Below are 27,160 nucleotides of genomic sequence, written 5' to 3' on the forward strand. Positions count from 1 at the left end.
TTTAATCTAAAAAAAATAAATCATTAATAAAACCATATAATAATGATTTTCAGTTGAAATTTGATAAGACAAACCTGAATATCCTTGCTCAGTAGAGCACAAGCTGTAGTCAAATTCCATCGATGTTACATCGGAGCATACGTCTAAAGATGTGTTCCCAGTGCATTGGTTTCCGTTACCAAAGTCATATGTGTAGGTAAAATTCGCTTGCATGATCAAGGGACATTGCGATATACTCAAAGCCCCTTCAATATTTTAGAATCAGAAATAAATGAATGCTCAATGAAGATATCAATAATAATTATCAATGCCACATCAAGACAATAGAATACCCGATGTTAAACTAAATTTAAAGTGAGAATAGTTTCTTCTTCATGCATATTTAAATACCACTTTCTGCCAGGTTAGATTATGCAAAAAAACAGTGTTATCTTTATGAGCCAGAAAGGATAATTAATGTCTGATGACGTATTAAAATGATCAAAACTCAACTGAGCTCATAGCAATCGAAAAAAAAATAATCGGCCATCAAGGATGACGTTCACTCAGATTGCAAAAATTACTTATGACATTTTACTTCATAACTTGAATTTGAGAACTTTAACCCTGAGTAAACAACATCCTTAATAGTCGAGTTTCGAGATATCGTTTCGTTTGGCATAATGTTAAGAATTTTCTTTAACTTGCATGTAACTACGGAAAATTTTAACGTTTGGGGGAGTTCGGTTGACAGTAAAATGATGTGGTTTCCTGGATGGGGTAACTAACGTTAGATATGTTTTTAAGATGGATCTACACACCAATATATCATTTGATCAATCGATTAAAACTGATATGAATTCATAAAAGTATTTGGTCGCCATATTAGTTTCGATCGCACTTAACTGCTACTTGGGTAAAATACCGGTCGAGAAAGTTACAGTGACCGTCGTTTGGTTTCCGATCGAGGCACGGACTTTTAAAGGCATGAACTACACTTTGTAGTGTTATGCTTAACAAAATGAAAACATGAATACAATTAATGTAAAATAAAAGAAGGACAATTCCAGGTATATTTTAGAAAGAATTTTCAAGTAATCCGCATTATCTTGCACATATAGTGGAAGCGATTAGAGTAACAATAGAAATCGAAACCCAATATGGCGGTAGTCGAAGATAAAAGGAGATGATGCATTATGCGTATTTATGAATTCATGAAAGCTTTAAGTAATTTTTTTAAAAATATGCTTTAACAAAAAAGGAACGATATCGGCCTTTGTTTATTGAACTACATCCCAGAGTACTCAATTTTTGTCACTTTAAAAAGAAAACATTTGGGTTTTTTTTCAATACTACAATCCTCGAAGATTGCAATTTCAACCTTAATCAGAGTCTTTAAAAACCGGCGCGCTAGGTTCCGTTCGTCACCCAAAGGAAGATTTTTTTCTTGCCTATAAAGCCGAGTAGTAAGCGCACTGGCTACTTTGAGAGGGGGTTCCGAGGGTCGTGAGTAATGGTGAATTTCTTTGTGTTTAATATGTATATATGTGTAGTATACGTGTATTATGAAATATGAACTTTGGAACTGTGCATTTTTTCTTGGGATATATATATATATATATATATATATATATATATATATATATATATATATATATATATATATATATATATATGTAGCACTAAAAATAGCTAACGACACGAACAGTAGATATTGTCAAATTTTAGGGACAACCAGTCCCTTCTCCAGGTCAAAAGAAATAAATTACATGGGTAAAACCAAAGAAAACAAAATCTAGCGCTTCTACTAAAACTACTAAAGAAACTGTATAAAAGAAGAACTACGTTACAAACACTTTTAGTTCACATTCTTATAGATGGTGTTGACAACGGGGGTTCAAATTTTTATTTATTACATGTAACTCGGACGTCAATTTTAATTAGCTAATGAACACAATCAGGTTGACAGTCGCTTGATTACAGCATTGATTTTATGAACACCGTTTTATTTTTTCATGAATAATTGTGCATTTTGTATATTAAACGACGCATCCACGAAATTACATCCCCTTGAATGAACAAAAAAATTCACAATCCATGAAAATTGGCCCCCACGAATTTAAATGATTCCACAGTATACTTCACTTCATGTAAAAGCAATCAACCTGAACTATACCCTAGTGTAATCTGGCTTTTTTTGGAGGACAAGAATCATTCACTCTGTGTTACTCGAGACATGTGCCAAGTAAAAAATAATCATGTCGAGCAAAAACTGTTGTGTGTGCCAATGGAACAATTTTGGGAGAAGTACTGTAAAGTAGATGCAGTTCATTCTTTGCAAAGAAAGTGTGCACTAGTGATATTTAAGCCAAAATGCAGAAGGAAGGTCTATGGATTAGAAAACATATAGGGGTGGCTCAGTTAGAGTTTTCTGCATCAGGTATGTCCCCTCATGCAAAGTTAATATTATTAATAAGGAAAATAGTTCAGTTGAATGTACAGTGAATGATGATAGTGTTCGAACGCCTCGTACAGACAGAAACCAATACCGGCCATATAGGTCAAGTCTTTTGTTATTTGTAAAAGTACCTTTGGCTGCTGATTTCATTTTCAAAAAGATTTCATATACAAGATTAAAACTTAATCAGACCAGTTTTGCCATGTGTCTTTAGATAAATATATTATGCATCAATTGATACTTCTTAGAAGCTCTTTGATTACCTGTTTGCGGCAAAACAAGTTTATTCTGTCTCTTTGGAGGAAAAAATACCAAAAACTATATATAATACTTTTTTGTGAATTCATATTTCAAAAAAGATTATTTATCGATCCATCAAATAATATATTGTTGTGTCAAACCACCTTAAGCAGAAATTAATGTTTCTAGTGGTTCATGTGGCACTCGGTATTTTTTGTTACCAACCATTCTTCAAAAAGACCCTAGCCTGCCATGGGTCATAATTTGATTTAAATTGACAGTCTCCAGTAATGTTGAAATTTGCTGGATTAAGTCGAAAAAGAATCCGTGTATTTGGTGTATTAGGCAAAACGTCTGTAAAGAGAGGTTTTGTCATGGAGTAAACAAGGATCGATATATATGTTCAATCATATTTTTGTTAGTTTCTGAAATATGAAACAAAATGATGAACTAACCCATAGCTGCATAATAAATGTACTGAGTTTCCGAAACTTTCTGAAATTCCCAACATAGCCCCAGTTGAAATGGCGATCCATAAAAATTAAAGACGTCTGATCTAAAATAGAAGAGAATCGCTACAGAGAATCAACCTTGTTTGAGAAACAACAAACAAGAAATTCAACAAAAAGAAAATGCATGAGCAAAATTGTTTTATAATGATGACTAAAGGGAGAAAGATGGGTTGTAGGAATTATTAAACTTTAGTTTTCTTGAGTAATTCATGTTTATTTTTGGATCTTGCACTGCATACATCTGTAACTGACCAATGATAGCTCATTAGGAGATCGTTAATGTTTTAATAATATACTCGGACATAGACATTTTTTTTTTAAAAAGAAATGTTTTTAGGCATTGACAATTGACACATATCACATCATGTTTATATAATATGTACACATTTTTTCATATTTCTAAACAATTATCTGAAGATCGGGCATAACCAAGCTGTTTAAACGCCTGAAATACATCAGACGTATAGATCATTATCTCAATGTTTTTATTCAGGACTTGTTTTGATTGATTTGTAATTATACTTTATCATCGATATCATTTTTTTTAAAATTGAATTTTACGTACGTGAGAAGATACCGATTATCCTCTTTTAATGTGCACTCAAAAATTCTGGTTCCAAAATTAACTACACTCTTTTCTGTCGTAAGAGTTTTTCTTTGAATAACAGCACCTCCAAAGTCACTGACATGCCAACTTCCGACCATGTCTGTAGGAAATGTACATACAGCCTCTGTTAAAAAATGAATATTGAATTTAAATGTGTTACATATAATCATGATAATGGTTATAATAACAAATAAATAATATTGATAAATAAAATTAATCATAATTTAAGTATATGTCATTTGAACAAGAAAAACCAAATAAAAAAGTTAAACTTTTTGCGGAAAATCTACACATACATCATGTAATCATGATACATGCAACCAGGGATTTCTTAAATGCTTATGTTTTATTGTAACCCAGGTGTAAGAAGCCTTTCACTTTGATAAATAGAACCATTGGTGCATTTTGCTGCAGGAAAATTCGGGTTGATATGCCGTAGAGCTTGCAATAAACTACCAACATTTTTGTGCGTCATAAATTGCAAGTTTTTTTTGGTATGGGAAGAATTGTAGCTTAATGGCAAGTCAACCGGAATTTTCTTGTGGAGCTACACACCTGCAGCTAAAGGCTCTTTCACAATTGCCACAAGAGCACACAAAATATTCGTGCGCCCGAAAAATTTAGATTAGGGACTGTATGAAAAAGTATTTGTACGAAATTCGCAATATCTAAAGCGACCGTTGTGCGATTGCAAAAGCATTAACTCTTGCGATATGTCTTACGTCTATATGCGACTGTTGTACAATGTAAGAAAGTGTTGAGATAATGCTATATAAAGGATCGCACGGGTGATCAGGTGATCGGACAACTGAACGTGGGCCAATGCGAATGGACGTTTGGCGCTCGTGCGATCATGCGTTCCATTGTACGAATGGTCATGCGAGTGAATGCTGGAGAAAACGTACCAAAGAGAAAACGTACCCAATTCCTACGGTACGTTTTCTCCAAGAGACGTCTCCAAATAAAAACTCAAAGGTCAAGTAACATTGAAATGACTACTTTAAGCAGATTTATACTTATAAAAAACATGGTAAATTTATCAACTATTCATTATTCATAAACATAAAGTTTGAAATTTTGAACTCATATCATATCAAAGTCCTTCAAATATTTAATCGATGCATATATGTATATAAAAAACCTCATTCATAAACATAAAGTTTGAAATTTTGAACTCATATCATATCAAAGTCCTTCAAATATTTAATCGATGCATATATGTATATAAAAAACCTTACATAATCTATATTATTATAAAGATAACTTTATCAAAATTTACATATTCCTCTATATTTATGCATTAGCATATGCATTAAAGTAGTATTTAAAATGCCCAAGTCTTTTAAATATTCAACCGATACATATAAAAGAATCACTATTATTAAATTGAATTATCTATTAAATTCATATATTTCTCTATATACATGTATTTACTTTTTCCAGTGCCTGTGTTAAATACTACGTATCGATTTTGTACTATATAACTCATAACTTCGGGGTTTGCTTCTTTATATCTTAATATTTAATCGTACAATGGATTAAAATTATATAAATATAGGTAATAAGGAATCATTCTTTGCAAGGAAAGGTTCTATATGCACATACTAAAATCAGCCATCCTGTCGTTAGTGTAAAGAATGGGCATATTATTTTGTCTGTTTTCTCTTTGTATTACAAAAGGGGTTTCCTGTCTCATAACCTTAGTAGTTTAAGTTATACTGGCACTGTACCAGTAGGGTTAGACTTTGTATGTTTTGTTTTTACCCATGTATTTATTTTCTTTGTCCTGAAGAAAGGACTGGTTGTCCTGAAAATTTGACAATATCAACTGTTTGTGTCGTTAGCCATTTTTTAGTGCTTTATTTATTCAGTTTGCTGGATTTGTGTCTGTATAATTAATCCAACACTTTAACGATGCCTAGTGTTGTTGATTCTATTCAGTGCGTTTTATATTTATCTTAATCAAATGTATCTTTAGATCCACTAGCATCTTTTATCGGTACAGAGTCTCCTCCTACCTTGGTTGAATTTGAATTTGTTCCGTGTACATACTCAGTAGTTCTTACTTACTCTTCACTTCTATAATTATTTTTATTTAATTCAGCTTCAGTATTCCTTACTTTTTCTTTTGGAATCTTTTCAATTCCCCTTTTATATGTTTGCGATTTTTAGTTCATATCTCCTAAATTTGATATAACGAATTTTCAACCCTGGTACGACCTACCCCTCTCCATTATTAAGTCGTACCTTATTATTTATTTTTTTTGGTTCACTTCTTTCCTACAAATTATACATACTTTGGCTAATTAGTTTTCATTTTAAATTTAATTTATTTTTCATTGCTCTTAAACAAAACAATACCTTTAAGACTTCTGAAAAAAAAACATTAGAAATGTATCAAAACCAAACACAGACTATCAAATTTAGAAACGTATATCAACTGTGACATTATACCTAAAGGCTTCCAGATAAATGTCACTCCAAATATATGTTAGTTTCTAAGAACTTCCAAAAAATTCATATTAAGAAGATGCTCCAAAGAATAAATGTCTCTGGCTGTAGTGGGATAACCATAGACTTCGATAATTGGTAAAAGATAAAGTTTATTAGAATCTTCTTTTGATAAATCTACATCCCATGCACATTTTGTTAAAGCCAAAAGAATCATAACATTTATATAATCATATCAAATGACCTCAACAATACTCAGAAAAAGAAGTTCTTTCGGGATGGTGTTCGAATGACAAACAGAACTAAACAAATGTAATGTCACCTAGTCCTTCTGCAAAAAGTAGGCACTCTTTACGCTTTAAGCGCAAAAGGAAATCTGGTGAAGACGAGCCCTTGACCGATACGAACACTTGTCCAGTTCTGAATGCATATTAGGTTCCTTTAACAGACGTTGCTACTATCTAAAGGTCTCAATTTCTGCCCGCAATTTTTTTTAGTGAATAACAATAATAAGATCTGATTATTTGCTTCATTTCTTTACTTAAAGATATGACTTTCACACAAATCATCCTTTATAAGTCAATCGCATAATAAAGAAACAAGAAATAAAAAAATAAAAAATATTTTTTACCGACGCGGTAAAAAAAATACAAAATATTTTAATAGCCCGCCTTAACTGGGTCACGTGACATTCATCTCGGTCGATCATCAACAATGGTGACGACGAGAAAGATAGGTACACCGTTAGGTTTGACAGATTTGGCAATGAAAGAAAAAAGAGACAGACTGACAATGATATGAACAAAGGGAAGTTTGTCATCGGATACCATGTAGATTGATGGAATAGGAATTAAAGCCGAATTAAACTTAAGTTTCCATCATGAAGTTGTAGTTGTTTTGCTAGTCAGGTTCGTGCTCCATGTGTTCCGTGTCTTTGCTTTATAAGTCATAAAACCACAAGTGGATTTTTGCTTAGAAGAATTTTTGAATAAAGAATAAATAAACACTCTCAGTACATGCACCCCTCAAGGAGAGAAGTTTTTACTCCGTTTTCCGTGTCGATGATGCTTAAATCGTGTTTATCTTTATTACACAAAATTAACAATTTATATCGTTCTACATTGATATTTAATGAATATCGGAATATTAATGTCTCGAGCATTATCTGATATAAGAATTGTCTAATTTAAGACATGAAAAACGTGATTTTAATATGTAAACAAACTGTTCTTCCATCATGTTTTCAATGCTAGGTTTTCCCGCAATCATGCGCAGTGGCGTTTTAAATGGCAGATCATATTAATATTCATCAGACGTGTAGCAAAGTTTAGAGACAATTACCTAAAGACAGGACATGTTTTATGGGCCTAGAGTTTGTGAAACGTCTAATTATAAGAAGCAAGTTGTATATTTTTACTCCAACGCATGTCATTTTTACTCCAAATACGCCACATATACCTTTAAAAAATAGAAAATAAAATTTGAAAATATTGAGCTGTAATCGAGTCTACGGCCCTTTAATAAGAAAGAAACATTTCTAAAAAAAAACACTTCACCATTGAAAATATAAAAAAGGTGCTGAAAATAGGGAAGAATTTACACCGAGCAAGGGGTCTGAAATTATAAACAGGGGAGAAGATATTTGTATTGCAATTTATCCGAAAATAATTCTAAAATAAAACTAGAACTTTTTGTCTATAACATAAAATAGGGGCTTTTCAACGGCCCCTTTTCCTTTTTCATTTCAATGTCAGAAAACAATCATATCTAACTTAGGAATGCAGCGCCAAAGAAAGATCCCTCCCAGAACTCTTCAAGTATGCATATTTTTAATTTCTTTCTTTAGAATATTTTCTAAAATCTTTCTAATCTTATAATATAGTTCAAAAATCATATTAAAGTGAGCACTCATTTCTCAGACAAAAAACTTGGCATACCTGTAATATTTATTCTGTAAATTCTTTTAATAAGCAAAGCGAGATAACTCTTTCTAAATAAAAATTTAAATAAAAAAAAGTTGTGATATTTAGGTTTTAAAACCCTATAAGGAGTATAAATGACCAATTGGACCATAATAATAAAATTTTACTCTATATTCTGAACTATAACCCAAGAAGATTTTAACAAGAGGCCAATAGGCCTTAACATTTACCTGAGTAAATCCATACCTGAGTAAATCCATACACAAACTTGTCGAGGAGTCTCGATGTTTGTGTTAATGAAAAATTTAATCATATCAACTCAAGGCGTTTGTTTTTATATAACTATTAACTTTAATTGTTGATTTGGCACGGGACAATGAAATAACATTTGATTTGCCAAAGATAATATGGAGCTCAATTATGTGTAAGCGTCACAAGAAAAGGGAAAAGCTAAGACAATAGCTAACGAATATCTAGATAAGGCCAAAAAACATATTCCTGTTTCCTGTCGCCCGACCGACCCTACTTTTTACCCTTTGACCCTAGAAGGTTTTTTGTGATCATGGTGGTGATCGGTAAATTCGCCAGAATTTCCTCAGAAAGAGAAGTGAAGGTGCCCAGTCTTCTGAGTTCACAATCGTGTAAATTAACCCCACTAGCAAAAGAAGGATAGAAAACTAATCTACAACATTTTTACTGCATAAATTGACCTTGTGGTTAATAACTTGCGACTATCTTATCTTTAGGGATTATAAATAGGGATGATGAAACATTGTGCATTGGAAATTACAAAAATGATGTCTTTTACTACAAATCCTGATATTGCAGTTAATTAATAACCTGTTATTAGTTAATAACTGCAATAAATGTTAAAATTATCATAAAACTGCTCTCTATATTATCTTGAGAATTAAACATATCCTCTATATAACGTACGGTAGTAATTAAGTGGGTCAAAGGGTTGGACTAATACCCCAAATACACGGAAGTACAGAGACTGATTTAATTAATATTGACATTAAGCTAATACAATACAGAAATATTTATCAAAAAGGCTAAATACATTCATATACATGTAGACTAAACTTTGCAAATAATTTTAGTTTTTATTTTTAATTGAAAAATTAATCTATTTTTTTTCTTTGCCTGTTGTTTTCTATACATTACATGCATCAATAATACAAAGACCTTTGGAAATTTTAAATCATCATTAACATACTGTACATTGTGAATATACTTCTCTCTCATTATTACATACATGCTCCAAGCTTTTAAAAATAAAATTGTTTTTTAAATAAAATATTTTTAAAAATAAATTGTTTTCCCTACCTACCTACCTACCCTAATTTTTTAGTGTGACGAGACCCAGGAATATTTTTTTGGCCTAAAATGCTTTTTAATGTGTTTGAAATCAAATACAGCTTTAGTGCTTAATATTATAAGTTTTTACATGGGTCTTAAGGTGTTTTTTATGGTCAAGATACGGTGTATTTGACAGTAGAATAAAGACACACAGTTTCAAGTTATATAAAAGAACGAGAACTCGACTAAAGGCTCCGATTAATCGATTAAGCCATCCGAGTAAAATTGACATCTCTTTTTTACTAAATGGCCATATTGGCCCCACCCTAGATCCTTTACCCCTGACCCAGGGGCCATGAATTCCACAATTTTGGTAGAGCGCTTCAGAGACATCATAACCATGCATTCAGTTCAGTTTGAGTGGGAGTAGAAAGAAGATTTTTGAAAATTTGGCTTTTTTTGCATATTTGGCCCCGCCTTGATGGGTGGTAGAGCCATGTAGTTTTTAAGAAGAAGTTAAAAATGTAAAATTGTTAACGCACGACGCTGCACGACGACGGACAAAGACCAATTCTCAGGTGACCTAAAAATCGAATTAAGAATAAAATAGATACAGCTAAAGGGCTGTTTTCAATGTTGGTCCCTTAAGATCCCTTTTTTCAAATTGTCTGCCCAGAACCTTTTCCGGTCAGAGCACTATGAATGAAATATTGTAATATTTACTTGAAAACTTTTTGAGAAAACGAACGAATGAATTTTTGAACTTTAATAAAATGTTAATATTTAGGTCCTTAAAACCCCTACAATGAGTCAAAATGGGCCCCACGGGCCATAATTTACAAATTGTACTCACCACTTTGAATTATAACCAAAAAGATTTTTAAAATCGGATGAAATATAAAATACTTATACATGTAGCTAAAGGACTGTTTTGAACGTTTGCTCCTGTTCGAATTGTGTATCCAAACCTTTTTCCGGTCTTAGCATTTTGTGTGTCATTATACAGATGTAATATTGTATCATTTAAATATAAATCTTAGAGAAAACGCACGATGTGTGATTTTAGTTTAACATTGAAATTCTCATAATATACGATTTTTATCGACCTATTAAACCGGAAGTAGTCGAATTTTTTTTTTTTTTTATATAGAACTTGGAATATATGTTAATTACATCCATCCTAATAATGTTCAGGCGTCATATAGATTTCAAAGGTCATTTGATTTTTTATTTTGGTTTTTTTTTTCATCCCCTTTTTTCTGAAGTTTGGGGCCCAATATCTCAAAAACGATAATATATAAAAATTTGCCAACGCTTAAAATTTTATACACCTAGACAAGGTACATCTAATTCTAAAGTTTGAACGTTCTAACATTTAAAATAAACAAAATATTGCGTTTGTTTGATTTTTCCTTGTAGGTTTCGGAAGTACCGGAACCAGAAGTCCAATTAAAACTTTACATTCCGTAGATTGATAGATTGGCGGTAACACCGTTGCATAATTGAATCAATATCCCTTCCAGTTTTGAAAAATATTGCTGTTAAAAAACTGTCGAGTATAATGATAATAAAAAGACAAAAACAATAGGAACTTTTCGACCGAAAATCGAAAAGCCCTAATTTCAAGTTGGTAAATAATGACCTGTACGAAATATATATATAGTTGTGTCAAATAGTAATTCAAATGACATTCATTACGAATGACAGCAGATTCTTTCGTTACTTCTGGAATCTTGATCAGAGGACTGTTCTTAAATGAAATATTACAAATCAAAAACAAATAAAATATGCTTACGTGTTTGTTGCAGATAAACAAGAAACAAATGACACACAAGAAACATCTTCAAGCTATCCTTTTGATGATTAAATTCCCACCATTCAGATCATACTTTGATATGTACATTTCGTTAATTCGAAAATCACAAAAACGTATTAGAGTTAAATCTTGCTTTATTGTAATCTGAAGAGTGTTTTGTGTTATTTAATACTGAAAACAATTTCTTGCTGACTTTTTTGGGGTGTTATGATTTACGAGATAATCACTACACTTTAATCTCCTTTCGCTCGTTGTGGACGGTCAATGCTGTTGGAAAAGTATCGGATTAAATCCACTGTCTCGTGACGAAAACGTTTTTTTACATACCTAAAGAAGGTTCAGTGGTCAGAGCCATTATAATATTAATGTCCTTGATATTGGAAAAATGCTCAAATTTAATAGTTCATATTCTACAGCCAAAAATATCTCTAAAATTTTAATGTAGATCTGAAGGGTATTTTGTTTTTTCAAACGGCCTCCTTTTATTTTCTGAAAATTCAATTTCAGCTTTAAATCCCGTGTTGGTGGCTATCGCCGTAGCCACTCTGCGACGTTCTTTCTGAGGAAGTTAGCTATAAAACTAAGGAAATCAAAACCATATATAGATTATCTTTCACATTTTATTAAACAACTTATTTGATTTAAAGGGTTGATGAGCTAATAATTTATGTTATTAGTTTGAGATTGGCTGGTGTTACGTACTACAATTTAAGATTTGTTTTGAAAGGTATTCTTTGATCAAATACTAGTAGTGTACCCATGGAAACTGGCTATATAGTGGTATCCCCTCTAATGAAAATATCTACATCATGTATTTTCTACGAATCACAAAGGAAAGTAAATTTCCAATCCGAATATTATTAATAATTTTAACTCTCTAATGAATGACAAACGTATTATAACACTTAACTTACTTGCTTACACCTTTGGTTTTTCAAAACATGTGAGATGATGTCCGTCAGGTATAATTGAATTTCAACTGATAAGTTATTATATTGAAATTAATTAAAAACCTACTTTCATTTCCGATAAACAAGCCCGAAATAGCATTCAAAGTACCGAAGTACTGACGGGAGTTGATTTTATCGATTGTTATTCATTTAAAAATCAACGATATGTTATTTTGCACAACAAGTAGTATCTAATCTGTATTTGAATTACGCACATATTTATAATATGAATTTTCGGATTTTTTCGACAAAAATTTCGAGAAACCCTATATGAATCATATGTTGTGTAATATTTTAAGATAGAATTTATTCCTTCAAATTATGTATCAATAATCGAAATATTTCGAAAAATTGTAAGAATCCAAGCAATATTGAACTCTAGGGTCGTTCAACGCTCGGCCCTCTCTATTAATCTCCAACAAGCAAGAGAGAGTTTGTCGAAGATTTACGGAGACAGTCGAGCGTCTGGTTGAACGAGACTACATTGAACTCTGACATAGGAATACATACAACTACAAAATAATAAATTGTTCGAACTATTTAAAATCTGACTATTTTCAGGGTGTCTATACATAAGTTTCCTTGAAAAAACAATGCTTCAGCATACATTACATCGAATTTGTCGATTATTTTCAAGAATTAAATCTTGTCAGCGGAGATGATTTGTGCATAGGTCCAAACACTGTTTCAGTTTCGGTTTGCCTGAGTAACTGCATAGGAGAGTTGGTTAAAATCAACTCCCAAAAATGAGAGTAAGGTGGTGGACACGCTTTGGCGGATCCAAGTCAAGGATAGTCTTGATCAAAATATATACTTGCAATGAAATAATATTGAATGATTACGTATAGCGTGAATATATTTACTGTGAGCCTATTTAGAAAATATATAAAAGTTAAGCTTTAACAAATGTCGAATTAATAGAATGAGTCAATTCGTTTCTTGATTGGGCGATTTTAGTTTTGATACTAAGTCGCTTGCGAAGCACGACCTTTAGTGAGAGAATGGGATAGAACTTTCCAGAACGGGGTAACTAAGAACGCGAATTGACTACTTAAAGAAAAGTGTAGGACGAGTTCATTATGCATCGCGGGCAGATGCCTTGGATCGGACTTCGATTAATACAATCAAAGTACTGAAGTACTGATGGGAGTTGATTTTATCGATTATCATTTATTCTAAAATCAACGATATCAGATAATGCATGACAAGTAGTATCAGTTATCGAAATATTTCTGAAAAATGGTATGGACCCAGGCAAGATTGAACTCTAGTCTTGTTCACCCAAATGCTCGGCTGTCTCCGTTTATCTCCGACAAGCAAGAGAGACATAGAGCGAGTTCGATCACAAACCACGGTCGCCGTAGTTCAACTAAAATGAAATCGAACTCACTTGAGTCTGACTAAAATAAAACCGTGGCCCAACCAACGGAGAGTCTCTGGTCTGTCTCTTGTCTGGTAGTTTAAAGATGGCGGCAGAAAGCGAAACCTCCAAAAATTGCTTTTTAGCTCACCTGAACCGAAGGTTCAAGTGAGCTTTTCTGATCACCCGTTGTCCGTCGTCCGTCCGTCCGTCCGTCCGTCCGTCCGTCTGTCTGTCCGTCCGTCTGTAAACTTTTCACATTTTTGACTTCTTCTCTAGAACCACCTAGCCAAATTCAACCAAACTTGGTACAAAGCATCCTTATGGAAAGGGGATTCTAAATTGTTAAAATAAAGGGCACAACCCTTTTTAAAAGGGAGATAATTGCAAAACTGCGAAAATTGGGTGGGTGTCTTAAAAAATCTTCTTCTTAAGAACCACTGCACCAGATATGCCAATATTTACACCAAAACTTGTATATATAGTGAAGATTCTAAATTGTAAAAATCGCGGTCCCCGGGTCAATACTGGGGTCCCAAGAGGGGTTCAAAACTGATTAAAAAAGACAAACTTAACATAGAAATATATGGGGGAAAATGTTTTTAAAAATGTATTCTTAAGGACAACAGTGCTAAATTTAGTGAGATTACTATACAAATACCCTAAGATAGTGTAGATTCTAAATTGTGAAAACCGTGATCCCCGGACTAATACTACGTACGGCTCCAAAATATGTTCAAAGTTTAACATAGACTTATATAATGGGAAAATGTTTTTAAACTGTTCTTTTTAAGAATAACAATGCTACAGTTTGTGAGACTACTATGCAATCATTCTAAGATAGTGCATTGTTTAAATCATTTTTTATTTAAAAGAAGTATTAAAAAAAAAAGAAAAAAGAAATTTCCATGATAAGTTTATCATAGTTAAATTATCTGGAAATACAAATTTATGTTTATCGACTAGTTTTTTTTGTTCTGTTTTTTTTTTTGGTTTTTTTTTAATTTCGATCCCGACATGATCCAAGTGCTCGGGATCAAAGATCATAAATTCAAACAACTTCAAAAAGGTGTGGATCTTAGTTTTTACGAAGTTTTGATTCACAAACACACAGTAAGGAAAGATAAAGGAACAAAATATAAAAATGGTTATGGAAAAAAAGTGAAATCATTGATAGACTTTATCAACTATATATAGACTTTTCATGTTTTTTGAGTTTAGTCTATAAGACAGATGATCGATGAGAATGCAAAATCTAACATGCCTAATGTCCTCATCACACCTGCAATATTTTTATTTGATGAATCGATAAAGAAGCTTTTAATGATTGAAATACAAAAGAGATGCCAAACAATCTTTAATTATTTAACGAATATTTTTCAATTTTTTCAGTGAAATGGGATTTTTTTTTTTTACTGGAAATGTGTATTTTAGAGCTTAAAATTCAGTTTTATTTGATGTATAAAATAACTATGAATAAAAACATGCCAAAGATAAAATTGTTTCTTCTTCTTATGTATTGTTTAATATATGGCAAAATCTTGAAATATATGAGTTTTACAATATTTATTCAGAGTTCACTTCATAATAAACCCTTTCGAAAAAAAATGACACAAGGACTATTGTTCAGGTGAGCGATTTGTGGCCCATGGGCCTCTTGTTTTAAATCAGCACAACATGCAATGTGTTAAATTTTAGCGCGCACACATATGATTTAATGTGTTTACAAGGTATTGTTCGTACTTTTTCATGAACAGTAAAATTATAAGTAGCAATTAACATCTATCTCATTTTTTTAACCAGACATCGACCAATGTGCGTTCGAACACAGACATGCGCACCATAAGTTTTCCTTACTACCCTGGTTTAACTCTAGTTAATGATCGAACTCGCCCTCTATGTTTTATCGGATATTAACGGAGACAGTCGTGCGTCTGGTTGAACGAGACTACATTTAACTCTAGCGTAGGAATACATACGACTTCAAAAAATATCTAAACTGTTTGTGCCATTTAAAATCTCACAAGGTTTAAATAAGTTTTCCTGAAAGACAATGTTTCAGAATACATTGCATCAAATTTATCGATTATTTTGAAGAACTACTTGTTGTCAGCGGTATTGATTTGTGCTTAGGTCCAAGCACTGTTTCACTTTCGGTTTGCTCGAGTTGATTGGAGAGTTGATTAAAATCAACTCCCAAAAAGTTAATAAATAAAATGGAACAATTAATACGATTTTAGTATTATTAATGGAAAGAACTTTCCACAACCCGTTCTAGAAACTGTAATTACTTATCAATCAAAAACATGCTTACTAGCCTGTTACCATACATATATCATGTGTTGTTTAATTTTTTTAAATTGCAATACAATTGAGTATCTGACTTCTGATCTGATATTTATTCAACTTTAAATTTAAACTAAGAGTTTTAAAGAATAAGATATAGTATGACCGTTCATTATACCATGCTGTGTCTTTTTATTTATTCTCATTCAGTAAGACAATGAAATTTTTTTTCAGGTGTGAAGCATGTGAAGAACGTGGAATGTGTTACAAATCCTCCCTTCCTTGATCATGTTTATGTTGCTGGTACATCACCAGGTTCTACTGATGTGAACGTCCAGGATACAGCAGTGCAAACGGACCTGACCATGATAATACTAACATAATGTCTGATCAAATCTTCAAGCAAAATTTGATGACAAGACCACTCTTTTATGAGAATGTTTATTGAGACTGTTACCAAAAATGACGAGAATGTTAAGTTGTACACATATTTACCATCACATGTTATCCTATTATGTGTTTTAGCTGCGAAGTGTTCAGCATTTATATACTGGTCAGGTCAACCCAGTGCTCAGGAGAAAAATTAACAGAGGAACGGACATGGAAAACATGGTCCATCAAGAAAATTATCTTTTTATCAGGAATTTAATCTTTCACTCGTTCGCTTACGTTTAGGTTTATTTGACAGGCGCGTAGCATCGGATGGGGTGGGGTGGGGGGAGGGAGGGGAGGGAGCCCCCCCCCCCACCCCACTTTTTTGCGCAACAAAGATTTTTCTTAAATTTACATACAACAAATTGTGCCCCCCCCCCACTTTTATGGGACCATGTAAAAAATTTAATTGAAAATAAGGAAATAATAATTTCTTTTTTTTTTGGCTTGTCAAGATTTTTTGGATGAGTCTGCCCCCCCCCCCCCACTTTCAAAAACGATGCTACGTGCCTGTTTGAGTTATGAATTACTGATCTGTTTGGAGTATCTAAAGGTAGAGTTTTCCAGATTTTTATTACTTGGATAATTTTTGTCAAATGCATTTGGAAATTTTTTGAGATGGCCATCTCGGAGACAAGTAAAAAAGTATAATTTATGATATTGTCCTTTAGAAAGAAGTATCCTAATACACGTGCTGTTATAGATTGTAATGAATTTTTTTTACAACGACCTAGATCTCCAACTGCTCAAGCAGCTACATATAGTATATATAAGTCTAAAAACACAGCAAAATGATTGCTAGCTATTTCACCAGCAGGGAACTATACTTTTGTTTCAAAACCTGTATGGTGGCAATATGTCTGATAGATTTATTACAGAGGATTCATGGTTTTTAAATTTTGTGGAAGAGTATGATGACATAATGGATGACAGAGATTTTACAATAAGAGATCTGCTCACTGATAAGAAAGCCACTCTAAATATTCCTCCTTTTACCAGAAAATGTCCAGGGAGGGGAGGGGGAAGAAACGCCTTCATGTCTACCAAAAGGGGATAAACCCAGACAATACTTAAAAAACTGGCGGCCTATTTCACTATTAAAATAATGTTATCTATAAACTTATTTTAGGTTGTCTTAGTTATAGAATAAGATCTACTTAGATATTCATATCTCTGATGCCCAGTCAGGTTTTATTAAAGGAAGATTCATTGAAGAAAATACAAGGTTTATTTATGACTTAATGCACTATACTGAACATAAAAAAATTCCAGGACTGTTGGTCCTAATTGATTTTGAAAAAGATTTTCATTCTATCTCTTGGTCATTTATTTATAAAGTCTTGAACTATTTTGGTTTTGGTAATAATATAATACAGTGGGTTAAAATATTAAACACAAATTTTAAGGCTTCATTGTTGCAAAGTGGCTTTTTATCTAATTACCTCGAAAGAGGTTGTAGACAGGGAGAACCTATTGCACCCTATTTATTCCTCCTTTGTGCTGAAATACTTTCAATTCTTATTGAACAAAACAATAAAATAAAGGGTATTACAATAGGCAGTAAAGAACATAAAATAAGTCAATATGCAGATGACACATCTCTTATTTTGGATGGTTCACCTACTTCACTATTGCATCTTTAGATACTCTAGACTTTTATTCAAACATTTCTGGGTTAAAAATAAATAGTTCAAAAACAAAAATTATATGGATTGGCTCAAAAAAAATTTCAAAGCAGGTTTTTCACCACACGAGATGGAAACTAGATTGGGGCTCAACAACTTTTAGTTTACTGGGTATTAACTTTTCTGTCGATCTTGAAAAAATTACTGAGTTAAATTATTTTATACAAGTTCCAAAAATTAAAAGCATGCTTCAACAATGGAAAAGAAGAAAGCTTACACCAACTGGACGTGTGACGGTTGTAAAATCTCTAGTTATTCCAAAAATCAATCATTTATTTATGTCTTTACCTACTCCTAAAGAGGTAAACACCACATTGAACAAAGATATTTTTGAATTTTTTTGGAATGCCAAATGTGATAAAATAAAACGTGCAGTAGTTATTCAAGAATATCAAAAAGGAGGTTTAAAAATGTTGGATATAAACAAGTTTATTATGCCATTAAAATGTTCATGAATTAAAAGATAATAATTGTTGGACATAGCTCATGGACCTCCATATTGAAGGCCATTAATGGTGAAGACTTTGTTACTTGATTTTGGTGATGCATTTATTACTGAATGTGTTTTTCCCAAAAATGATAATTTTTGGAAAGATGTATTTAAATCAATGCTCTATGTTATAAAATCTTTTGATGATAATTATATTGAAGAAAACTTTTTATTTTATGCCTATTTGGTACAATAGTCATATTAGAGTTGGTATGAAAAATTGTTTATAAAATGTTGGTACAAAAAAGGTGTAAAGGTCATCAATGACTTTCTAGATGATAATGGAAATTTTTTGTCGCATGTAAGTTTTCAAAAAAAAAAAATTGATCTGCATAATTATGTGTACAATGCAATACATTAGTATAGTTAGTGCTATATCAATACATCTAAAATCCTTTCTACCATTTATATTTCATGTCAGAAAGTTTACCAACAACTGGCTTGTATGGAAACATATATTTGATTATTAAACAAGCAATCACTGCCAAATCTGGGTGAATGTGAGCATGAATGTGTGGGCTTTGAATTATATTATTAAAATGTTTGTATGCATATTAAAAATAATAAATAAATCAATCAATAAAAAAGATAAAATAAAATAAAATAAAGCAAACGCGTAAGGTAGTCAAACTCAGAATTCATGTAGAGAGGGCTATACAGAGATTTTAAGTGATTTAGGCGCTATACAGAGACAAAGACTTAAGTTATTAAGGCTGAAAGGAAATGAAATTCCTTCGTCACCTTAAACAGTTATTAATCAAATAATTAAAGTTTCAGTATTTCTTTGTAACTTAATGCCAACTCTAGTGAGAAAGTAGAAGCCCTGATGTTGTTGTTTTTAAAGAATCAGTATATTTAGAGTTACATGTATTAGATATGACATGTTAATTGATAAAGCATGCACCAATATTTGTGCTCTTTGATTCCAATTTTTTCCTGAAATATTGAACATTCATATGTATTGTCATCCAGTAAATAATTTTCAACTAGATAAATTAATCAGAATATAGTATTAGTATTTTGAAGTACTTTATCAAAGTACTTTATCAATCATGATATAGGTATTGTGTTTTGCTATTTAATAATTGTTCATTAAATATTTGCAACACGAATCTAATTTCTCTCTGAAAGAGACTTTACATATTAATCCTTACATAACAATGCACAATATTACATTCCTTGCAAATTTGGTTGTAAAAAATTCTCAAAAAATACAAACCATCACCTCCCAATAGAAATTGCTAGGTGGAACAATACACCACGTGAAGACCGAAAGTGCGGCTAACGTGAAGCCAATCAAATTGGCGATGAATTTCATTATGTTTAGAATGTAGTGCATTATGTCACGTATAAGAAAAACATCGTTTAGTAATTATTATCTTAAAAACCCAAACACCTTAAAATTTAGAACACTTGGTTCATCCTCAAATCATGTAATTTTTATGAAAATGTTTACTTTAATTAGAAATATATTTGATTTGGTCGGTCATCCCACGTAACATCTATAAAAAAATTCATTGTTTTAAATACTGTTTCTCTTTTGTAAATCCTGCCTTTCTTTTAGCTTTGTATATAATTCTTCTGCATCTCATGTAACATTAAATGTTATGAGTGAAATAAATGAACTTGTACTTGATTTTTTTAACAATGAATCCCAAAGTGATGGATCAAAGAATATTCTTTCACTGTAAATTTTGTGTTTTCCAATTTTGACACCACCTTTCAAATATTAAAATTATTATAATTAATATAAAATTGCTAGAAAACGTATTGTTTGATGATAAAAATTTCAGCGAATACAAAATACGATGTATTAACGTACATCTGCAAATTTCGTACAGAACAAAGGAGTATTTTAAAAGAAATCAGCAAAACCCGGTTTTCAGTTTCGAAAATTCCCGGCCCGGCCCGGCCCGGCCCGGGTGTCGCTACCCATTTAAGTCAGACTCCACTATGTGTCCATTCGGCAAACCTCGGCCGATTCCGTAACCTACATCAAACGTTAGATTAGCCTGGTTCCCGAGGCCTTCCGATTGTGCAAGCACAGAAGGCCTGGCATGCACCTTGCAATGGCGGCGCCCTGTATACAATCCAAGATGGCGTCCGATATGGTAAGTTTGCATGTGCATAACGTATTCAAACCGATTTGTCATATTTCTAGCTGCGTCATGCCGGTTTTTTTAATCATATAGTTAGAATTTAGTTTGATGAGACCATACATACTATTATTGACCCACGAATCGCCCAATTTTGTTTACAATACGTGTCTCAATTCGTTGACAATTGTAAACAAGAATAGCTTTTGCGATATCGGTCAGACTTTGCTAGCTTCTGTCGCTTCATAATTTTTTTTTTCAACGTTGAGGGTCAGAATTACGTCCGTTAGGCTGGGGGATTCTTGTTTCGTCCAAATATCAATCTTTTAATGCTAAACAAGGGTTCATTTAAAGAGTTATATGTTTTGCCCCCCCCACCCCACCCGCTCGTTTTATATTATTAATTTGTATATCAGTGCAAACCAAAGTACTCTGCTTTGGTGTAAAGGTAACACACCTGATCCAAGCTTTAAAATGGATTATGGAGATCCAGGTTCAATTCCTGGGAGCGTTGTACTTGTCATGTATTGATTTAATGACTTTGCTGGTTTTATCAAAGATGTAATAAATAGAATAAAGACAGATTAATTATCTAAGGTTATTTAACTAACAAGGGGTATAAACTTTATGTATATATATGCTAAAAACACTAGTCAGAAAAATGACCTTGCACAATGATTTTTCCAATTTTTTTAAAAGGTCATTCAGAAGTACAATTTTATGTTTGACCAGAACATCTCAAACCTAAAACCTCTACAACAAAAGTCTTTGGATGGTCTGATGCGGCAAGATGTAGTAGCCATTTTACCAACAGGATATGGAAAAAGCTTGATCTATGAGCTACTACCATACTGGCATTTCGAAGAGACGGGAAAACCTGCAATTGTTCTTGTTCTAGAACCATTGAATGTAATAATTGAACAGCAAATGCAGAAGTTGAAAGAAGTTTCTTTCTTTATAGGCAACAGTCCACATTCTGAATTTGATAAGGACAAAACCATGTTTCTATTTGCACACCCAGAAGCTGTTATTGGTAAACCAGAAGTCTACAAATTCTTGCAAAGTCAATCCACTTACATGTATGTAGCAGTTGACGAGGCTCATTGTATTTTGGACTGGGGACATGAGTTTCGACCCATCTTCCGTGACATTAAACAATTACGTGCTGTGAGGCCAGATGCTAGGTTTTTAGCCTTGTCAGCAACTGTGTCAATTAATGGAATAAGTGACATCACAAAATTCCTTGGTATGGAAAACCCGCAAATCATTAAAACATCACCATTAAGAAGCAATATATCTTTGATTGTTCTTCCCAGACCAGGTAGAAAAGTTTCTACACATGCCTCATATGACTATGTATTTGAAAATATATTTGGTGACCTCAAAAAAAGGAAAGAGAATTATCCTGTCACTCTGATATACTGTGTTGGTATCAACTGGGTTGGATATGGATATGAGGTAGAGTATATGTAAACCTTATTTAAACCTTCTTACTCACTGATGCTATTTTCTTCACATTATGACTTCTAGAACAGTCCTGTCAAGAAATACCCATTACAATTATAGTTTATTAAATTTAGTATGGAACTATTAATATCACTAGACTGTAATATTTATCATTTTAAATCGAATGCTAATTAAATCAATACTACACAGGTCGCACAACGGATACTCGGTGACGACATGTTTGTAGGCAACAGAGATGTTGAGAATGCCAGAGTAGTGATGTTTCATTCATCAGTTGGCAGATATGACAAGGTGATGTCAAATGCATTAAGCTAGCATCTTCAAATAAAAACTACTGTTTTATGCCAATTGACAATAATAATTAATTTTGATTTACATTGTAGACAAAGGAAATTATATATAAAAATATTTCAAAGCAACCAGATGAATCACCTCTCCGCGTTGTGATTTCTACCATTGCTCTGGGTATGGGGGCAGACCTTAGACATGTTACAACAGTTGTCCATGCAGGACCACCACAAAACATTGAAGGTCATTAAATGTGCCTTAATATTATAACCAGTACTATTGCATTATATAAAAGCTTATCGGAGGCAGAGTCACAACCACATTATAATTCTTTCAGAAATGCAATTTACTGCATCCATGTATGTTATTAATTCTTAAGATGTAAAAAATTTTAAAAAATATTAAAATGTCTTTTCTTCAAGCAGCATTTTATGTAAAAAAAAAAAAAAAACAACAAAAAAGAACAAAAACCTTTAGTTTAAAATTATAAATAAATTGATAATTGTGTTATTCTAATGTATTTTGACAGCATATATTCAGCAAATTGGAAGGGCTGGCAGAAGTGGCATTGAGGCAGAGGGTGTACTTTACTTTAACAATTCTGACGTAGGTAACCCTTCTGTAAAGAAAACTATGAAAGAATACTGCAGAAATTTGACAGAGTGCCGTAGGAAAGTTCTGAACAGATACTTTGGCTGTGAGGATGAAACTGTTTCACACAACTGTTGTGACATTTGCCAGCCAGAATTGCAGCTGGTTTGGAAATTCATTGAAGTTCCAACTAGTATTCAGAAGGCTGCTATTCGGGAAAAATTACTAAACCATTTATCAGAATCAAATTGTGTGATTGATACTCATGTCATAGAGAAAATTGTGAATGAAGCCCATTTGTTTAGACAACCTAATTCTCTTGTATCGGACTTTGGTCTGAATGTGGAGCTTTCGGAACAAATAGCCAACATTTTGGCTTCAAGTCTCTCCATATAGCAACAACTGTTCATGTATGAGGTACATATTTGAATGTAGTATGCTTTGACTAAATTAATTTCCATTGCAGCTGTACTGTTTTTGGTTTATTAGTTAGTTTGGTCACACGTTTTTCTGATATAGTGCATTCACATAAATGATGATTACACAATTGTTAAACTGTTTGTTTCAATTAATGGCAAATATGTTAAGAAACCATATATTTGAGATCACAAATAAATTTTGGTAATTTTCAAAAATTTCACAGGCTGTGCTCTTATGGACTTTAAAATAGTGTAAAAAATACATTTTAACAATGATGTAATGAAGTTTTGTAATGATTTTAATGTGATTATTTTAATGAATAGTTCATGCATCTTTCTCTTGTGTAAGTCTTACAAGCCTAGGATGAAAGTCCACTTACCAAGTTTATGTCATTGGCCAATATCATGTAATTGTAAATATTGATGTTCCCTTATCCATGACACCATATTCTGGATGTTCATTTTTTTAAGTGGACTTTGAACTGGGCTCTTGTAGGATGACATCTGGCGACCAGGCACACAAGAAAAAGGCTGCATGGGAAGAAGCGAATGAATGATCAACTGTTCATCCTCTATTGAAGAAGGTATTTTATGTCTGCTTGCTCTGATCAATGTGTCAGAAGTTACATCAAATTGGTTTGTTATGACCTTCATTCCTGACAAAGCTGATGTACGTTTCGCCATTGTTTTTTCAGTTTTGTTTGAATGTACTGCTTTTAAATTGTCTTTTACCAGTCTAACTATGTGCTCCATTTGTAAATCGGCACCAATGCAAGTGTCTTCTTTTCCAGAATTATTCACAAACAGACCGTAGAATGTCTCATGTGCCAATTTCACATCCATAGTAGAGAGTTGTTGACAAAGAAATTTCAAAATTTCCAGAGCATACTTAGACTTCCAATTATGTCCTTTCAGAAGACACATAACATACTTCAAAAGGGGCAGCATTCTGTCTCTGTTTGGTATTTTAACATTTAAAAGGAGACATTCATAAGCAAGGCCTAGTTCTAGTACCTGATGGGAGTATGACTCTACTGCATCAACTTGTGGTTTAGCTACAGGGATCAGTATACGCATAGGGGTACCGTCTGGGCCGATGATATCAATTTCCAGACATGTTTGTATATCAGCAGTAGACGTAGAATTCTGAATAACTGCTAAAGAATCCCTTAGAACATATTGTTGTACAAAAGTCCTTAGTACGTTACACAAAATTTGCTGCTTCTCTGCGTCACTTAATTCATTACTGAGCAAATCTTTCAACATGACTGGTTCATCACTGACATCTTTCATGCCAAAGTATTGCATAGCTGCCACAACAACATGTGAAGATATCACAGAACTTCCAAGTTCTTTACATTGGTCATAGTGATTCTTTACATCTTTCCCATTGGCATGAGTTCGGCCTAACTTTATTTTTTCTGCATACAGGGTTCCTGCTTCAGTACTGTTATCGTTGTATAGAGTCTTATAGAACATTGTTAGGAAAGCCATCTGTAAGTGAAAAAATTCAAAAGTAATTGGTGACAAATGAAGAAATCGTTCTCTTTCAGTTGCTGCTTGTTGACGAACTCGTTTGGCACCGGAAAATCGCTCCCTAGTTAATTGGTCCCCACCGATATGAACTTTTACACCATCTAAGTTGAAGTTAGCTTTCCTGTAAATATCCACAATGTGGTCTTCATAGCTGTCCATGATGTCTACAACTTCTGCATAGCTCTGTTCATTCTTGCAGAGAACTGGGAACGTTACCACGGTATTCTTGGAGCTCAAATCACAGTCCTTTGCCCGTAAGTCATTTTTTAGTTCAGCTGTGAAAGGTTTAAACTTTTTCAAAAAAGTCAAATGTCTTGTCAGAATTTGAAACACAATGTAAATGTAATCATTTGTTATAACTTTGAAATCATTGTCACTAGGGAGAAATGATTGGGGTGACAAGTCAAGAAGAGGCATTTGAGGAAAGTTACATGGTAAGTGATCAAAAGAGTTATTTTGAATTATGGCCGCAGAGGCAAACCAGTGCTCCATGTGAGTTGAATTTCCTTTCCTTTGATGACTTGCTGCCACCATGAAATTGACATTGTCTCCGACAATACGGAACCGCTTTCCCTCTGTGACTGCTTGGATGAGTTGTTCGTTGAAATGGCCACCAATCTGTTCCTGCACTTTGTTCAATGTGGCATGGGAAACTGTCACTCCCAATGTCTGCAGTCTGTCATATACCTATTCAAGAAACAGAATTTAAGTTATATGCTGTTACATTCATAAATTTTTTTAATCAATCTTTTTCTAATATTTATCAATATATTTTATCTAAATTATTTTACTAAAATATCTTCACTCTCTTATTGTTATAATTATATATTCTGTCACAATATGATAATATATTACATGTATATTACGACAATATTAAATTGGAAAAACAAGAAAGAAAAAACTTTCATCATTCAGTGGTAGAATAAATGGAATCAAGAAATTTTTAGAGCATCTTTTTACAGTAACTCTTCACCTTTCTGGAGTTTTGTTATTTACTCACAATACTTTCCACATTTTACTTTCCACATTTTTACTGTTGAAGAAAAATGCAATCCAAATAACCATATTTTAGCAATTGAAAAAATTAATACAACAAATTGCTTAAAATATGATTTTACGAGTTGCATAATACAAAGCAGGAACGAACTGGAAAAAGGATAAAACCGGAACAATGAAACAGCAAAGGAAAGACTAAAATAGAAAAAAGAGTAGTTAATCTAAAATCCAACAAAAACAACAACATTCATGCACTCTAGTCATATTCATCAATATGTCTTCAAGGTATAACAAGTGACAGTCAAAAAATCATGTCTCAGTAGCTCAGTGGTTAGAACACTGGGCATGTACGCAAGTGGCTTTTGGTTCGAGTCTAGACTCGACTTTGATAAAACCAGCATAGTCATTAAATCAATGCATGACATTCAAGTACAATGCTCCCAGGAATTGAACCTGGATCTCCATAATCCATTTTTAAGCTTGGATCAGGTGTGTCACATTTACACCAAAGCAGAGTACTTTAGTTTGCATTAATATATAAATATAGACTTATCATCACTATTCAAAAATATATAACTAGGAAGGTTATATATTTTTCTTGTAATGAAATTAAATTAATTAAAATATATTTCTGTAATGTAAAAAAGATAATACAACTGGAAAATGTCAACATGTTAACATGTAGTACCTTAAAAAAGGCCCAAACATAAAACAATTTTTAAATTTGTTTCATTTACCTTTTGATGAACATTTTCTTGTGCAATTGCCAAAGCAATCACTCTCTGGACTTGAGAAAGTGTGTGACATCTTCTTTTCATCAAGATTCCATATATTAGACCAATTTCCTTTGCTGCCGACTTATAATGGCATTCATCTTGAAGTTTGTTTTCCCCAGTGGAAATTGTAATAAGAACTTGCAAAAGTCTGGGCTGGTAAATATAAATTTCCTCAATAATATTTTCCCATTCAAAACACTTCAGATGATCGTAGGTAACTAGGCCTAAACAACTATTCCTCTTACAAGCTATGTACTTAGCACTTTCTTCTACTTCAAGCATAAAAAGTGCCCAAAGGCTTTCTCTAAGACATTTAATGTTCATTATCTGTTTTGCTATTTCTAACGATGATGATCCTGAGAAGAATTTTTTTATAATGTCAAAAATCAAATTTGTATCTAAACTATCATCTTCCAGATTGAAAAACTGCTCAGGTGTTTGGTTAGAGGTGTTGTTCCTGGCACTTCTGAGATAGTGTGCTGATTTATTATCTCTGGCACT

At 32.7% G+C, this 27,160-nt stretch overlaps 2 protein-coding genes across 4 annotated transcripts in view; one reads left to right on the forward strand and one right to left on the reverse strand.

Moving 5' to 3' along the window:
- Positions 1 to 12,321, reverse strand: part of LOC105326816 (uncharacterized) — a 29,453-nt gene extending 17,132 nt beyond the window's left edge. Inside the window, exons 1-5 of one of the 3 annotated variants that reach the window (XM_066076330.1) lie at positions 12,202 to 12,321; positions 3,755 to 3,920; positions 3,133 to 3,233; positions 2,903 to 3,031; positions 75 to 245 (exon numbers count right to left, since the gene is read on the reverse strand). In XM_066076330.1, coding sequence (XP_065932402.1) covers positions 75 to 245; positions 2,903 to 3,031; positions 3,133 to 3,233; positions 3,755 to 3,894 — 541 coding nt within the window. In that variant the 5' untranslated portion in view covers positions 3,895 to 3,920; positions 12,202 to 12,321. Of the gene's footprint in view, positions 1 to 74; positions 246 to 2,902; positions 3,032 to 3,132; positions 3,234 to 3,754; positions 3,921 to 11,266; positions 11,426 to 12,201 lie in introns of those variants that run through there. The other 2 variants (XM_066076329.1, XM_066076331.1) reach the window with 2 other exon arrangements.
- An 8,265-nt stretch (positions 12,322 to 20,586) lies between these two features.
- On the forward strand, positions 20,587 to 25,321 carry LOC136271510 (uncharacterized). The gene is made up of 8 exons (XM_066071647.1): positions 20,587 to 20,601; positions 21,286 to 22,044; positions 22,243 to 22,344; positions 22,437 to 22,584; positions 22,871 to 23,349; positions 23,848 to 23,935; positions 24,905 to 25,141; positions 25,268 to 25,321. Exons 1-5 carry the CDS (start codon positions 20,587 to 20,589, stop codon positions 23,326 to 23,328), a joined length of 1,482 nt encoding a protein of 493 aa, XP_065927719.1. The 3' UTR covers positions 23,329 to 23,349; positions 23,848 to 23,935; positions 24,905 to 25,141; positions 25,268 to 25,321.
- Positions 25,322 to 27,160: the final 1,839 nt, after the last annotated feature.

Source organism: Magallana gigas, chromosome 2, assembly GCF_963853765.1.
Source record: "Magallana gigas chromosome 2, xbMagGiga1.1, whole genome shotgun sequence".
NCBI lineage: Eukaryota > Metazoa > Mollusca > Bivalvia > Ostreida > Ostreidae > Magallana > Magallana gigas.

What these genes read in the sequence shown, in the direction of transcription:
- LOC136271510 (XM_066071647.1), top strand. An exon ending in CAGTTGGCAGATATGACAAG is followed by an intron (nt 22,345 to 22,436) that starts GTGATGTCAAAT and finishes TTTACATTGTAG; the next exon opens with ACAAAGGAAATTATATATAA. An exon ending in ACCACCACAAAACATTGAAG is followed by an intron (nt 22,585 to 22,870) that starts GTCATTAAATGT and finishes GTATTTTGACAG; the next exon opens with CATATATTCAGCAAATTGGA.